Source organism: Octopus bimaculoides, chromosome 3, assembly GCF_001194135.2.
Source record: "Octopus bimaculoides isolate UCB-OBI-ISO-001 chromosome 3, ASM119413v2, whole genome shotgun sequence".
NCBI classification, from domain to species: domain Eukaryota; kingdom Metazoa; phylum Mollusca; class Cephalopoda; order Octopoda; family Octopodidae; genus Octopus; species Octopus bimaculoides.
This window is the reverse complement of record NC_068983.1, coordinates 101,552,819-101,568,977: the sequence shown is the minus strand read 5'-3', so window position 1 is coordinate 101,568,977 and position 16,159 is coordinate 101,552,819. Positions and strand designations below refer to the sequence as shown.

Sequence of the window (16,159 nt, the reverse complement as noted above, 5' to 3'; positions counted from 1 at the left end):
AGGAGAAAGAATCTGGAGAAGGCTATATTTTAATGATGAGATCTAATAATACTGAAACATATCCTGAGTTTTCACTGTTCTTCCAACATCAGACTGACACCCCATTACATTATATGTATAAAGGATTCTTTCAGTTTCTGTCTACCAAATCCGCTCACAAATCTTTAGTCAACTGGGTGCTATAGTAAAACATAACCAAGGTGTCACACAATGGAACTGAACATGAAACCACATGGCTGTGTAGAAAACTTTTTAAATAGATAGCCATGCCTGCAGCTGTATCTATGTAAGTATGCATGCATACATGTACGTGTATCTGTGTGTCCGTGTATATATCAGAGAGGAATGAACAGAGCCCGTGTACTGAAAAAAACCCCAAAAGAAAACCCTTATAGCACTTGGTTTTGTATAAGTTATGTCTCTTCATGGTAAGTTTACTTTATATTTTATGTCATGAGAATATGTATTGTTACAGCACAATTTTTCAAGAAATTCTAACAGTAAATTTATTGTAAAACAATGCTGGAGAAGAACGATAATGTGAAGAATAGATATCAGCATTTGGATAAGGTCAAGTTGTTTAATTGAACAGATCTATAACCAAAGGTGTTTTAGCTATGACCCCCATTGATTTTTGCCAGAGATAATACTTAGGACTACATTATCCAACATGCTGTCATTCTTTTAAGACCACAGAGCCTGATGTGAAGACCTGGCTACTTCCAGCAGGTAGAGCAATAGTATAAAAGCTCTCTTGATAACTCAAGATTAAGAAGTGTTGTAAATAGTGAATAGAAATGTAAACTTAAGGTATACTGAAACAAACAAGCTAAATACACTGTTTACTTACCACATACACATTGACGGTCTGTCTTCTTTATCTTTGTCCATAGACTGTTGATGATGTGGGAAACCTATAGAATAATACAATGTAACTGTACAATCTTAATGATATAAAATTGTGTTTACTGTTTACAATATATAAATAACTGTTTATGTAATCATGTACAGCTATTAGCTTTGTGAGAAAAAAAGTCTTCATATTATCTGGGATAATAGGTAAGTTAGTGTTTAAACGCAGGTGGTAAAATAAGGGTTCCAGGTTCAATTGCTGACTCATCAGGAAAATCAGCTGGAGAGTATTAGAGAGAATATCACTCAAAACATTGTGTCAGAAACATAACCAATATGAGGAAATAGTTTAAAAGAAAAAAAACAGGCATAGCAAAAATCATACACCACATAAAGCAGAACTACCATGACAAACAACTGTTATAGTGAGTGTTGCAATAACAATACTTCAATACATCCACATTTTAGTTAAGTTTCCTGTTTACTTGGTATAGAAAATATTATTATAAAAAGGGAATACACATTTACAAGATATATCTATCATTTGGCAGCAAGTTGAAAGTTTACTATGAATACTTGGCAAACTTGAGAATAAGGATCTCAAATACAGTAATAATACATATCATGTGCACCTGATTGATCACAGACTAGATCAACTTACACAATGAATACAGGTAGACCTAAATTAGAATTTTGAACCAAAATTCTTAGGGTTGTAATGAAAAAAAAAGAGAAATCTTATCAACCCTTTGTCTGTCCAAGGCATTCTCATAGGTTTGCCCTAACCGTCTATGCTTGTTTCCAGACTTTTAATTAGCTTTTGTCTCATATGTTCTGAGTAATATAAAACTTTCATTTTATAAACCGGAAGTTACTCTAGTGGTTGAAAAATGTGTATCATATATGATGCATGGAGGCAGAGGGTTAAAATTTGAGAGGAATCAACAAAAAAAGGAGAAAAAGTATAAAACGTTTTACCCATTCTGATGAGAGAGGATTCAGTGTTTCCCTGAAAAAATATAAACACAAAAGATCAGAGGATGAAAGGAAATATATGGCATGGTAATCTTTTGAAAAAACATAAATGTTCATTGTTTATATTCATGAGCAAACTGCAACTGGTGGGATTTCTGAATGGCTTGCCTAAATGAAAAATTAATTAAAAATTTTTTAGTAGTCTAGCCTGCCTGATGATGAACCATGTTTCTTGTAGCCTGATTCTCAGAAAAAGGTTGCCTATACCTAGTTTATTATTTAGTAATTAATATACAATCAAATAAAGGCAACAAGCTGGCAGAATCGTTAGCATGCTGGGCAAAATGCTTAGCAGTATTTCATCTATCTTCATGTTCTGAGTTCAAATTTCACTGAGGTTGATTTTGCCTTTAATCATTTCAGAGTCGATAAAACAAGTACCATTTGAGCACTGGAGTCAATGTAATCAACTTATCCCCTACCCCAAAATTGTTGACCTTGTGCCAAAAATTGAAATCGATATACAATCAAATACTTTCTTAGGTAATTATATTATATTCCCTACAATATTTTCTTTTTCCTGATGGATAAAGATCCACTAAAAAAACAAAAAAACAATATACTACTGTAATATTAAGCATAGACTGTAGTGATATTAAATCATTGAAGAAAGTGATGGTTAAAAATATGGAAAAATAGCTTGATGCATTTTAAATCCCACTAAATAATCAAAAAGTAATAGAACATTAGTAAATGCCACAATTTATAACTAAATCTAAATGAATATATATAATAGAAGGGAATCATTGTGTCTCTATGAAATAGGAACATAAAAGTTGTACATGAATGTCTTGATTACTTACTGATGCAGGAGGAGGTATAACATGTCCATTTAATAAGTCCTTAAAATGAGATTCATCCAGGATAATTCGATAGTCTCCTAAATGGAAAAATATTTGTGTCACATGAACTTTGAGATAGTTAAAAGAGACAGAGACAGAACTGTTGATCCTTTTTTTTTTCATTTAAGTTGATGATAAATTGTGTCGTTTTACTATCATGTATATAGTTTTTAGGATGGCTTTTCCAGCTTAGAAATACTACTATCTTGCTAATGTATGTTGTAATTTATAAAAGATAGTAATAATGCAAAGTTTTTCATGAAAAATAGAACTACCAGCAGGTAAATGTATCATGATTATAATTTTATTTTAATTTTCAGCCATGTATGAAATGTATGAGATGTATAAAATGGATGATAAATTCCAGTAATTATATAAATATTTGTATCAACCATTGCTAAATAAACTATATTTTTTTAGCCAAGTTGTATCTTCAGCTTATCTTTTTCTGGCAAGATTTACCTTTTGTTTCTGCAGTAAGCCTTCTGCAAACTCTCACTTCAGCTGATAATCCAATCACAGAACACCTGATAGAACTTTCTTTAACTGTCTGCAATAAATATCAACAGAAAATTTAGAAATAAACATTTTTTTATCCTTCTAAGAATAATTCTTATTCTAAAATATTTAAACTCATTCAACAATTAACCTCAACTTTTTTCATTTTATTTACACATCATTTTAATTAGATTATTTCCCAATTTCCTATAAATGCTATAATATTTGTTGGAAGCTTCTTAATGTATTTATTATAAAATGTCAGGACTTAGCTTCCATCAAATACTCTTATAGGTGCTACAATTTTACAGATACACAAAGTTCCAGAGTTAAGTTGGAACTAACAAACATTATTTGAATTGAAAGGTTCAAAATTTGATTGAGAAAAAAAAAAAAAAATCCAAAACAAGAGAAAAATTGGCAATATTTTCTTTACCAAATTGATTTCTTAAATTTAAATAATTCAATGCAGTAAGATAATTCAGTAGAGAATGGTCCTATTTTGTAAACATTCTCGTCATTTTTCTATTTGTAACCAGAATCCTTCACAAACAGTATGACTGAGCCAATACAGCAAGTGTATGTTTAAACTGTCAAATTTTACATACAAAGAATAAATGAGCAAAGTAAATCTTGCCTGAAATTGAACCTAGTACATTTGCTCAACATAATGACCAATAAATTAATCACTATATCAAAGTGATTCTGAGGAGAGAACAGTGTGGGTAAGTAGAGGTTGTAAGGAGAATTAGGGATGGTTAAAGAGGGGTGATGAGAGACAGGATTACATTCTACCAAAGTATTACAGAATTAAAATTTTACTAAAAGTAAAATGAATAAGAACATACTTTTATTGTATTAAGAATGTCTCCAGGATCACATGTGGTTAAACTACCAAAAATAATAAGAATTTCTCTACTGGCATGACTAGGCATCTGTCTGAAAAAGAAAAATAAGAAGAAATATTAACTACTTCCTAACTTTAGTAAGCCATAAAAACACAAACAAGTTTTATGCATATATCATCATCATAATCGTTTAACGTCCACTTTCCATGCTAGCATGGGTTGGACGATTTGACTGAGGACTGGTGCAACCGGATGGCTACACCAGGCTCCCTACTATATATTTGTGAAAAGGGCGGACGTTGTCTCACAAGCAGTTGTGCAGGCAAAAGTCTTAGTAAATGTGGTCAGACTGACCTGAAAATTTGCACATCTATGTTAAAAGTGGCGGGGAGTTTGCATGGCAACATTGAGTTTGCTCAATTGAAAGGCGTGGCCTCTAGGGCAAAATTCCTCATCTTTAAAATGTGGCCCGAGTAGACCCGAATGAAATCGGGTTATAATACTAGTATATATATATATATATATATATATATATATATATATACACACACACACACACACATATTAGTTACATATTAAAATTTTAAGAAAATGAAAATGTAAAATAATTATTTGCATATAAAAAAACAACTTCAATAGATCATTATTTTAAAAAGATTTTAGAGGCATGGTTATATGGTTAAGGAGCTCACTTTGTAGTCACATGGCTTCAGGTTCAGTCCCATTGCATGGCACCTTGAGCAAGTCTCTTTTACAATAGCCTCATGCTGACCAATATCTAGGGAGTAAATTTGGTAGATGGAAACTGTGCAGAATCTCATCATGTGTGTGTGTGTGTTTGGCCCCACCCTCTACCACTTGACAACCAGTGTTGGCTTGTTTATATACTTGTAACTTAGTGGTTCAGCAAATGGAACTGATAGAATAGGCACCAGATTTAAAAAGTAAAAGAAATGAAGCACTGGGGTCAATTTGACTAAACCCTTCAAGGCAGTGACCTAGTATGGCCACAATGACTGAAATAAGTGAAAGAGTTAAAAAGAAAAAAGAAAAAAAAGAAGTGCTTTGTGATACTAATATGAAAAGTGTTGGCTTAATAGGATGTTAGTATGGACTGTTTGAGTGGCTCTGCTTGTTTAAAGCAGCTAAATTCAATCATTCATATGTGAAATGAAAATGGCATCTCTGATTAACTTTGCACAGCACCTTGAGCAAATCTCTGTTACTACAGCTCTGAGCCAATTAAAGCCTTGTGAGTGAATTTCATAGATGGAAACTGAAAGAAGCACATCATGTGTGTGTGTGTTACATTTATACCCTATGAAAGTCATGAGCTATGAGCAGTGTAGTGGCCATTTCTCCTGTCAACTAACAAATTGTCTACTTGCTTCATGCTTTCAACGTAAAGGAGATCCTTTACCTGAAAAGCAAATAAGGGTTAGCAACAAGAAGGGTATCCAGCTATAAAACAATACCTTCATCATCATCAACATTTAATGTCCGTTTTCCATGCTGGCAAGGGTTAGATGGCATGACAGGAACTGGCAAGGCCAGGGGCCACACCAAGTTTCATAGTCTGTTTTGGCTTGGTCTCTATGACTTGATGCCCTTCCTAACACTGACCACTTTACAGAGTGTATTGGGTGCTTTTTATGTGGTACCAGCACCCACACCAATGCTTTTTATGTGACACATTGGTTTTAGGGTCTTAATTTTGTTGTGGTGGGCAGGTCTTCTTGTAGAAAAACAGATATAAAAGGAACAAATTTATTTTCTAAAATACCCTAATTTTTTGCACCAACAAATGATTCTCTCGTAACAGTGAAAATTAAGCTTTATTGAGAAGGTCTAAGATCAAAACGTGCACAGAGTTATCTCTTATGCATGGAATAATTAAAATAATATAAATCACTGAGTGATGCTGCTTTTTTCTCACCATATATTCTCCTATTAGCTTTTTAATAGCCAATGTATTAAATATATTAATAATAACTTAACTATTTCTGAAAAATAATTATTAACAACAGAAGCAATATTTATACCAAAAGGCAACATTTATATCCAACTTAAGGTGGCAAGCTAGCAGTACTGTTAGAACACCAGTAAAATGCTTAGCAGCATTTCGTCTGTCTTTATGTTCTGAGTTCAAATGCTACTGGGGTCAGCTTTGCCTTTCATCCTTTCAGGGTCAATAAAATAAGTGTCAGTTGAGTACTCCCTCTCCCAAAATTTGAAACCGATATCTATAATCAACTTACACACCATTGCGTCCATATGAGGTCCTCTTATGGTGAATACAGCAGTATTGAGCATTCTAAAAAATATCCATGTTAAGTTGGATATAAAGAGTGCCTTTTAAGTATTTTCAATTAGACTAACTGAACCAAATAGTATAATACCTTTTACAAGTATAGGTAACTGCCACTGAATTGTTAGGTTAAGTTACAAGTTCAAATCCTACCATAAGCATTGAAAACAAATATCACAATTCAGAATTGATTACTTGTGTAGAATACATATTCAAAACAATACAAGCTTATATCCATGTAATGTAAATGAGTAGGTAAAAATTAGTGTAAATATGATCACCAATTTATATTTAACCCTTCAGCATTTAGATTACTGTCAGAGGTCATGCTTATTCAGGTTGTTTTAAATCAACCATGCATTATCTCACAGCTCTGAGATTTTAAGGATGCAATTGTTTATTTTTAGAATGACATAGTAAGGTAGATGTGAGAGGCCAGAGTGGCCTGTTTGAACATAAAGCAGGTAGAATGCTTATTTGGGCTGGACATGACAGGTTTAAATGCTAAATGGTTAAAAGAAATTTACTCTCTTGATAATTGTGAACACTATCTTAAATATCAATCATTAAAATATTTTAGATTTACTTTAGTGTTTGTGCTGCCATTTCAATCGAGTTCTGTAGAGAAGGTTCTCCTTGACATGGATTTTTACTAACAGCAACCAGTGCTGCAACATGACGTCTTGGGTTACCTGAGTGTCAGAACAAATCAAATAAAAATGAACACATTAAATGAAAATGTCACAAAGCTTAAACCCTTTAGCATTCAGATTATTCTGTCAAATATTTATTGTTTTGAATTAACCATGCATTATCTTGTAGCTTTAAGATTTTGATGATGTGATTATTTACTTTTAGAATGACTTAATAGGGTAGGTTTGAACATAAAACAGGTAGAATATTTGGGCTAGGTATAAGCTATTTTAAATACTAAATGGTTAAAGTTTATTAGCTCTATATGAATATATTAAAAAGATTTAGTTATTTACAACTTAATTTACAAATCTTTTTATTATAGTCAATGTACATGGAAATGAGGACAATTCTTACATTACATATTAAGAAAAATAACAAAATGACAAAAAAGGTTACTCAATATGAGGATTTTCAACCAATTCATGTAAATATTTTAATATTCAGAATCCATCATGATCAATAGAGGTAAATTAGTGTAAAATGTTAATTAGTTAAAAAATGATGTTGCTTGATTACTGACAATTAATTTAAAAATTCACTATAGTCATCAGAGAATTTTCCTGTGCCTTAAGGCAATGCATATTTTATCAATTCTCTATATTAAGCAAGTTGAAAATGTGCCATCTCACCATTTCAGTAATAGAGAGTTTAGCTATAGAATTATTTATGCCAATTCATATACAGGGTGGGCCAAAAGTCACATACCAAAACATTTGACACTTTATTTATACTACGTCATTATTATTATTAGTATTCATTTAGTTCATCATGTATAAGTATGTGTGTATTCATCATAATTAAATATGAAGTGTTGCTTTTGAAATGTGCAACATATATTAATCTTGGTGTGTGACTCTTGGCCCATCATGTACATAAAAGTCAACATAAAAAATGGTTTGCAATAATTAATGACATTACTGAGGTTATAATTACAAAACTATCCTGTCTCAAACAAAACAGCTCAACATTATTCTGTATTTTTGAGATGAGGAATCATGTACATTATTTACAATGGATGGATAAGTGTCTTCATCTTGTTTGTTGTTATCACAACGTTCTGGCTGATGTACGCTCCAGCCTTCAATAGGCGTAGGAGTGGCTGTGTGGGAAGTAGCTTGCTTACCAACCACATGGTTCCGGGTTCAGTCCCACTGCGTGGCACCTTGGGCAAGTGTCTTCTACTATAGCCTCGGGCCGACCAAAGCCTTGTGAGTGGATTTGGTAGACGGAAACTGAAAGAAGCCTGTCGTATATATATATGTATATATATATATATATGTGTGTGTGTATGTCTGTGTGTTTGTGTTTGTCCCCCCCAACATTGCTTGACAACCGATGCTGGTGTGTTTACGTCCCCGTAACTTAGCGGTTCGGCAAAAACAGACCGATAGAATAAGTACTAGGCATCCAAAGAATAAGTCCTGGGGTCGATTTGCTCGATTAAAGGTGGTGCTCCAGCATGGCCGCAGTTAAATGACTGAAACAAGTAAAAGAGGTGTTCTGGTGGAATTTCGAACCCAACCCTTTATTTGACTAATGGGGTACACTGTTCTCATTCCTAAGGTATGCTGCTGATGTGATTTTTCAGTTGACATTATTTTTCAAGTCCCTGCCTGTGATTGAACTTAGTATCCGAGAGTGAGTAGCAATTATAGAGTGACTTTTAGGGCTTATAAACCAAGTGAAATCAAAATCAAAATCACTGACGTGGCCGATGACAGTACTGTCTGATTGGCACTCATACCAGTAGAACGTTAGAAGCACATCTGATTGTGATAGTTGCCAGGGCCACAGATTGGCTCCCGTGTCGGTGGCACATTACTTTTTGAGCGTGGTCGCTACCAGAATCGCCTGACTGGCACCCGTGCCGGTGTCACATAAAAGCATCCACTACACTCTCGGAGTGGCTGGAGTTAGGAAGGGCATCCAGCTGTGGAAACTTTTGCCAGATCTGATTGGAGCCTGGTGCAGCCTTCTGGCTTGCCTGTCCTCAGTCAAACCGTATATATATCATCATCATCATCGTTTAACGTCTGCTTTCCATGCTGGCATGGGTTGGACGGTTTGACTGAGGGCTGGTGAGTCATATATATATATATATATATATATATATAATATATATATTATAGCCTCAGGTCAACCAAAGCCTTGTGAGTGGATTTCATACAGGGAAACTGAAAGAAGACTGTTGTATATATGTGTATATTTGTTTGTTTGTGTGTGTGTGTGTGTGTGTGCGTGTGTGTTTGTACTCACACCATTGCTTGACAACCGACGTCGCTGTGTTTATGTTTCCATAACTTAGCGGTTCGGCAAAAGACACTAAGAGAATAAGTACTAGGCTTACAAAGAATAAATCCCTGTGGTCAATCTTTTTCAATCAAAGGCAGTGCTTTAGCATGGCCACAGTCACATGACTAAAACAACTAAAATAAAAAAAAACTATGCCATTTTAATCCCAAGCAAGGTCGGGTATCTCTACTAGTGTATGGTAAAATGGAGACCACTTCCTGCTGTAGGATGAAGTTAAAATAATTGATAGAGAACATCTCTGGAAAATACAAAAATTAAAATAAGATGCACATATGCTAGGACACAATAACTTCCTAAGCAGACCTAGTGCAAATATGAATGTAATATGGCAACCAGTATTAAGAAAAGATAAAACACTAGGTTTACAAGCCCTAAAAGTCACTCTATAATTGCTCACAGGCACATAGCATAGTAGATAAGAGTGTGGGCTACTAACCTTCGGATACTAAGTTCAATCGCAGGGAGGGACTTGAAAAATAAAATCAACATATCTAGGAATGAGAACAGTGTACCCCATTAGTCAAATAAAGGGTTGAGCTCAAAATTCCACCAGAACAACTGATGAACAACAATCAAGATGGACACTTATCCGTCTATTCTAAGTAAAACAGATCAAAATTAGAAATAAAGGCTCATCAACAAACCACCAAGTTCAGTAACTTTTTCAGCTCTTTTCTTTCGTGTTACAATAATACCAAGCTGACTAATAGGGTTTTGATCAAAGTATTCTTCAATGAAATTTTCAGCAAGCTGTAGAAAAGAAATAATTACTTATTTTATGAACAGAGAACAGTTATATAAATTAATCAATAAATGTATACAAAATAACAAAGCAACAATTACAATCCTCAGTATTGAAAAATCAATTCAGAATTGGTATTTATAGGATGTTTTATAAGGTAACTTGAATCTAAAAAATTAATTAGTGTTTCAAAAGTACAAAACAGGTAAGAGTGATTTTTCAGGTTAAAAGATTTAAACAGAAAGATGGCTTTGACAAAAGTATTCATTCATTCATTCATTCATAAAAATTCAATATTACTGGAGTAGACAGTAAACAACTTGGTTGAGCTCAGATGAGTTAATGTGCTCACTTAACCAGCACCATCTGGCATTCTTCCACTCAGCCTCTAAGCCTCACAGCAGAGGCTGGTTCAATGCAGTGTCACCACTCATGACTGTCTATGCAATGGTATTTCCCTGAGGCTTGGCCTCCAGATTAACAATAGACTTAAATCTTTTTGTTTCTTTATTTTCATGGCTTTACACTTAAGTTGTCTCCTAGCTAATCATTATGCATCCACTAGGTCATACTTCACTCATTCCTACTCCATCAGTGTTCATTTTATGCATTCATAGGCTTTCTTCCACTGATATATCAGCTCTCTTACACAGTCATCATACGTTTTCCAAATTACATATAAAAATATTTCTTGATTTCAGTTGAGTCAAAAAGAAGTCCCCTCCTACTTCTTTCTCTATATTTACCACACTACTCCTGAAACTGATTGATTGACTATCAGCTAACATTTCTCCTGTTGTCAGCCAATCTGTTTCGGCCACCAACACCATGAACTAATCATTTACTCAATCCTTGCTCCCTAAAGCAGTGTTACCAGAGTTTCCCTCCCCACCAATGCAGGATCTATGCCCACAATCTTCACAAGTCCTCTGTGACTGGTGAGATCAAAACAGGTTATATTCAATTTGAATACCTTAGGTCAATGCCAGCAGGAACTGCATTGGTGGGGAGGGAAACTCTGGTAACACTGCTTTAGGGAGCAAGGATTGAGTAAATGATTAGTTCATAGTGTTGGTGGCCAAAACAGATTGGCTGACAACAGGAGAAATGTTAGCTGATAGTCAATCAATCAGTTTCAGGAGTAGTGTGGTAAATATAGAGAGAGAAGTAGGAGGGGACTTCTTTTTGACTCAACTGAAATCAAGAAATATTTTTATATGTAATTTGAAAAACGTATGATGACTGTGTAAGAGAGCTGATATATCAGTGGAAGAAAGCCTATGAATGCATAAAATGAACACTGATGGAGTAGGAATGAGTGAAGTATGACCTAGTGGATGCATAATGATTAGCTAAGAGACAACTTAAGTGTAAAGAGACCACGGAAATAATTACTTATTAGAAATAAGAAATTCATGCGACATATCAGATTGTATGATTGTCATTGCTTGAGCAGACCTGTTGCATGGAGTAACAATGTAGTCAATTAGAAATTTAAAACTGTAACCCAGGGGCTAAGATACTTGGATAAGCACAGTTAGGGTCAAATTTCAAAATATGATCAACATTCAAGTCACATCTATGATTTTAAAAATAAGTTTTTTAAAGATGTTTAAAGATTTGAAATATGAGATCATATTAACAAAAGGAGTTTCTAGAGAAATATCTATGTTGAGCAGATTGAGTGACACAAAAAATATCTTGCTGGCTTGAGCTCAAATGTTCTGTAGGAAAATGGTGACAGTAGTCTGAGAAGATTTAAAAGCAAATAAGATAACTGAAGAAGTGGTATTCAACTTTGGAAAAGTAAAACAAATGGAACTAAAAACTTAATATAGACAGAGTTAATAACAATTTTAGCAGTTTAAATTTAGATTTTTAGTTTTGATTAAAGAATGTAGAAAAAGAATAATAATAAAACATACTTTGACAGTAGCTGCTAATCTGTTGGGTTTTAAATCAGGATCCACCATGGCTTCAGACATATCAATAATCAGAAACAAATGACGCATCTGCAAAAAAAAAAAAAAAAAAAAAAAAAAAAAAAAAAAAAAAAAATTATCTTTTATTTTTTACTCATTTCAGTCATTAGACTGCAACCATGCTGAGGCACTGCCCTGAAGAACTTTTAGTTGAATGTATCAAACCACAGTACTTATTTTTTTGAAGCCTGATACTTATTCTATTGGTCTCTTATGCTGAACTGTTAAGTTACAGGGATGTAAACACATTAGCTCTGGTTGTAAACACAGACACACACACACACATATATATATACTACAGGCTTCTTTCAGTTTCTATCCACCAAATCTACTCACAAGGCCAAGGCTTTGGTTGGCCCAAGACTATAGTAGATGACACTTGCCCAAGGTGACATGCAATAGGATTGAACCCAGAACCATGCAGTTGGGAAGCAAGCTTTTTACCACACAGCCATGCCTGAAAAAATATTCTTTTAAAAACAGATGTTTAATTTGAAAATGAGCATGTTACCAATGGGTTAATTTTCCAAAGAACAATCCTCTATATTGTCACCAGACATGCTAAAACTGCAGCCCAATTTCCTTCATACAACACACTAATATCTTTAAAAAAAAAAGGACACAGTGGATAATGTAATCCACAATATACCTGTCATCATCCTCATCATTTTAATGTTCACTTTTCTGCCACCCATTTTAGTTGTCTTTTATAACAAGCAGAGATAAGCTGTACTTAGCCTACAAATCATGTACACATGGCAACTAAGATATGCACTGCACTGTGTCTATAAAAAAAAAAGAAAGACAGGATGGTCTTATCTAGAAGGCCTTTAATTGTAGGTCAGCTAGATCAAGTGTCAGGCTGACTTAAGGTTAAACATCAACCTTTCCGACATTAACACCTACACTATTAAAAGAAATCAGTAGCTAAAAAGAAAATGCATTTTTCTTTCACTGCTAAATTTTTAGAAATGTATTGTTTTATAAAACTTAAAAATTCAATACTTGCAACAGTAGGAATAATAATACTTCATTACTTAATAATTAGCAAGTTTATTTTATTTTATGAAGATGCAATATAACCAGAAAGTTTTATTTCTTCCTCATTTTCTTTTCCCTTCTGTTGTTTGAACATTAATTACCTATCAATTCTAATTTTGATTTCTAATATGGCCAGCAAGTTATTGGGAAGGGATGTAGTCAGATCAACATAACACTTAACACTTTATTTTATCTGCAGATAGATGAAAGGCGAACTTGAAGTTATTGGGATTTGAACTCAGAATGTAAAGAGCCATAGCTAAATATCACAGATACTTTGCCCAAAGCTCTAATGATTCTGTTAATCCACCATCCTACTAATATTGGTTTCAAATTTTGGCACAAGGCCAGCAAGTCTGGAAGAGGTGTAAGTCAATTACTTCGACCCTAGTGCTCAATTGATACTTATTTTATCAACCTAGAAATGATGAAAGACAAAGTCGACCTTGGCAGAATTTGAACTCAGAATGTAAAGACAGATGAAATGCTGCTAAGCATTTTGCCTAGTGTGCTAATGATTCTGCCAGCTCATTACCTTGTTCAATTCTACTAATATTGAATTCTTATCAACTTGTAGAATATAAGTTAACCTTCAGAAGCACTGAAGTACTTTTCATTTAGCCTGTAAAGATATTGGAGCCACCAATGTCAGCAGTCAGCTGCATATCTTACTTAAGAAGACAATATGAGGGAACCTCTAACCAGTTGGTTGACCTGCTGGAAAGAGTAACCAAATCTCCAGCAAATCGCTCTCCACGATCTTAAAAAAGAGGAAAGCCATATTGGATATGTGCTTTAAAAAATATGGAATGGCTATGATTGGAACACCTTTGATTATAGGTTCACTGAATTAAGGCTTTGAGGTGCAGGCGTAATGATGACAAGTTGCTGTGATATTTAGGGAAAATTATTTCAAAGACTTTTGAAGTCAGTGTAAAGCTCATCTATTTTATATTGGAATTTATCCTGCTAGGATTTAAATACAAACAATAACTGAAAAATGTAATCCCTTTCATATAATGTACTCAACATGTTAAGGTAAATGAAGACCCCAAGTTTAAACTGAGGGTGTATCAAAATAAATATTATACAACACCTGTACTATCCAGATTAATAATAATAGTTTATTAAGCACTGAAGAATGACCTCCGGATGCTGAACCTTCCAGGCGAGATGACAAAGGACCGAGATGCCTGATGCCTTGCTGTACTCAAGAAGACCTGTACTACGAAGCAGAAGTGTTAAGACATGTTTCTAAGGTGGTGAAAAGCACTCATGATGGTGTTACATAAAAGTGCCTGTGTGGTGCCATGTGAAAAGCGCCCAAGCGGTGCTATATAAAAACACCCATGCAATGTCACATAAAAGTGCCTGTGCGGGGCACATAAAAGCACCCATGCAGTACAATGTAAAAGCACCCAGCACATTCTGTAAAGTGGTTGGACATCCAACCATAGAAACAATGCCAAATCAGACTGGAGTCTGGTGTGGCTACCCAGCTCTGGTCAAACCATCCAACCCATGCCAGCATGAACAGATGTTAAATGATGATGATGATGAATTTCTAATTTTAGGCCAATGCCTCAGATTTAGAGCTGATTAAACATAATGAGAATGGACATGATACTATAGTTAAGAAGTTGATTCCACAGTCATGCGATTCTGGGTTTTATCACACTACATAGCATCTTGGGTGAATGTCCACTACCAAAGCCTCTGGCTGATCTAAGCTTTGTAAATGAAACTGGAATAGACAGAACTCATGTGGAAGTCCACTGGAATACTTATACTCTTTTTAGGCGACGGATTTAGCAAATATTTGGACCAAATCTTCAGTTTGAGCATTTTCTTCTTCCCATCAGCCTGGGAAACCCTGCAAAAAGGTCTTCCTTCTCAGACTTAATCCATAGAATCTACTTTTTTAAAACATTATACATTATATATAAGCACAGGTGTGGCTGTGAGGTAAGAAGTTTGCTTCCTAACCACATGGTCCTGGGTTCAGTTCCACTGTGTAAATACTAGGCTTTGAAAGAAAATAAGTACTGGAGTTGATTAGTGTGACTAAATTCCTCAATGTGGTGCCCCAGCATGGCTGCAGTATAAATTAGTAGAAGATTAAAGATTTATCACCCCATGGAAGATGAATAATAAGATAATCCTCGTACAGTTTGAAATTAGATTGTAAAGTGTTAAATTAAATACTGCAAATCTTTTAGTACACCACTTCATCCTTTCTGCTACTTAGCAAATAATTTAGAGCTAACCCTCACTAAAGTACTGATGGGTTGCTACGATTATTAAGATACACACTGTCATGTATTTAATACGGGTAATCACACAATTTCAGAATACTTAATAGTATATTAAAAAAGAAATCAATATTAAGGTAATCAAAAATATTTCCAGATTAAAACAGAAAAAAAAAAAAAAATGGAACTACTGAAGGGAGATAACTGATGTAACTGTTATTTTAGCTTCGGGTCAGCCCTGATGGAGCAGACGTCTGATCAAAGATGTTCATGCTGTGACCATTCCATCATTTTATATATCCATGACCACATTTTCCAATGTGTTCTTCCTCTTCTTAAGATGGTAGATATGAGCTGAGGAGATTTTACTATTTCTCGCTGATCGAATGATTACATAGAGGCTTCAACGACTTGTAAAATATTTAAAATGTCTCCATTTGTAACATTCATATTAATAACCCTATTAATCAGTGTCGTATAATTCAGTTTAAAAGTTATCATACTGAGACCTAGTTTAAATAGTTTTGCATCATTTCAGCTGTTAAATTACTAATCTATAAGACTGAATCCATCAATAATTAGTACAAAGTTATAGAGTAGAGTCAATCTAAATTACAATATTTGACTTATTTATCAACCCACAAAGGAATAAAAAACAAAGTCACCCCCAGTAAGATTTGAACACAGAATGTAAAGAATTGTAACTAAATACTCCATAGTATTTCTCCAGTTTTGTAGTGACTCTTCTAG

At 34.2% G+C, this 16,159-nt stretch overlaps 1 protein-coding gene across 2 annotated transcripts in view; it reads right to left on the bottom strand.

The window, feature by feature from the left end:
* The window catches only part of LOC106875921 (general transcription factor IIH subunit 2), a 28,617-nt gene that overhangs the window by 7,732 nt on the left and 4,726 nt on the right, over window positions 1-16,159 (bottom strand). For both annotated transcript variants that reach the window (XM_014924236.2, XM_052966383.1), the window contains 8 exons: window positions 12,060-12,146; window positions 10,037-10,142; window positions 6,970-7,075; window positions 4,076-4,166; window positions 3,192-3,279; window positions 2,691-2,767; window positions 1,831-1,861; window positions 851-914 (listed from right to left, as the gene is read on the bottom strand). In XM_014924236.2, coding sequence (XP_014779722.1) covers window positions 851-914; window positions 1,831-1,861; window positions 2,691-2,767; window positions 3,192-3,279; window positions 4,076-4,166; window positions 6,970-7,075; window positions 10,037-10,142; window positions 12,060-12,146 — 650 coding nt within the window. The remainder of the gene's footprint in view (window positions 1-850; window positions 915-1,830; window positions 1,862-2,690; window positions 2,768-3,191; window positions 3,280-4,075; window positions 4,167-6,969; window positions 7,076-10,036; window positions 10,143-12,059; window positions 12,147-16,159) is intronic.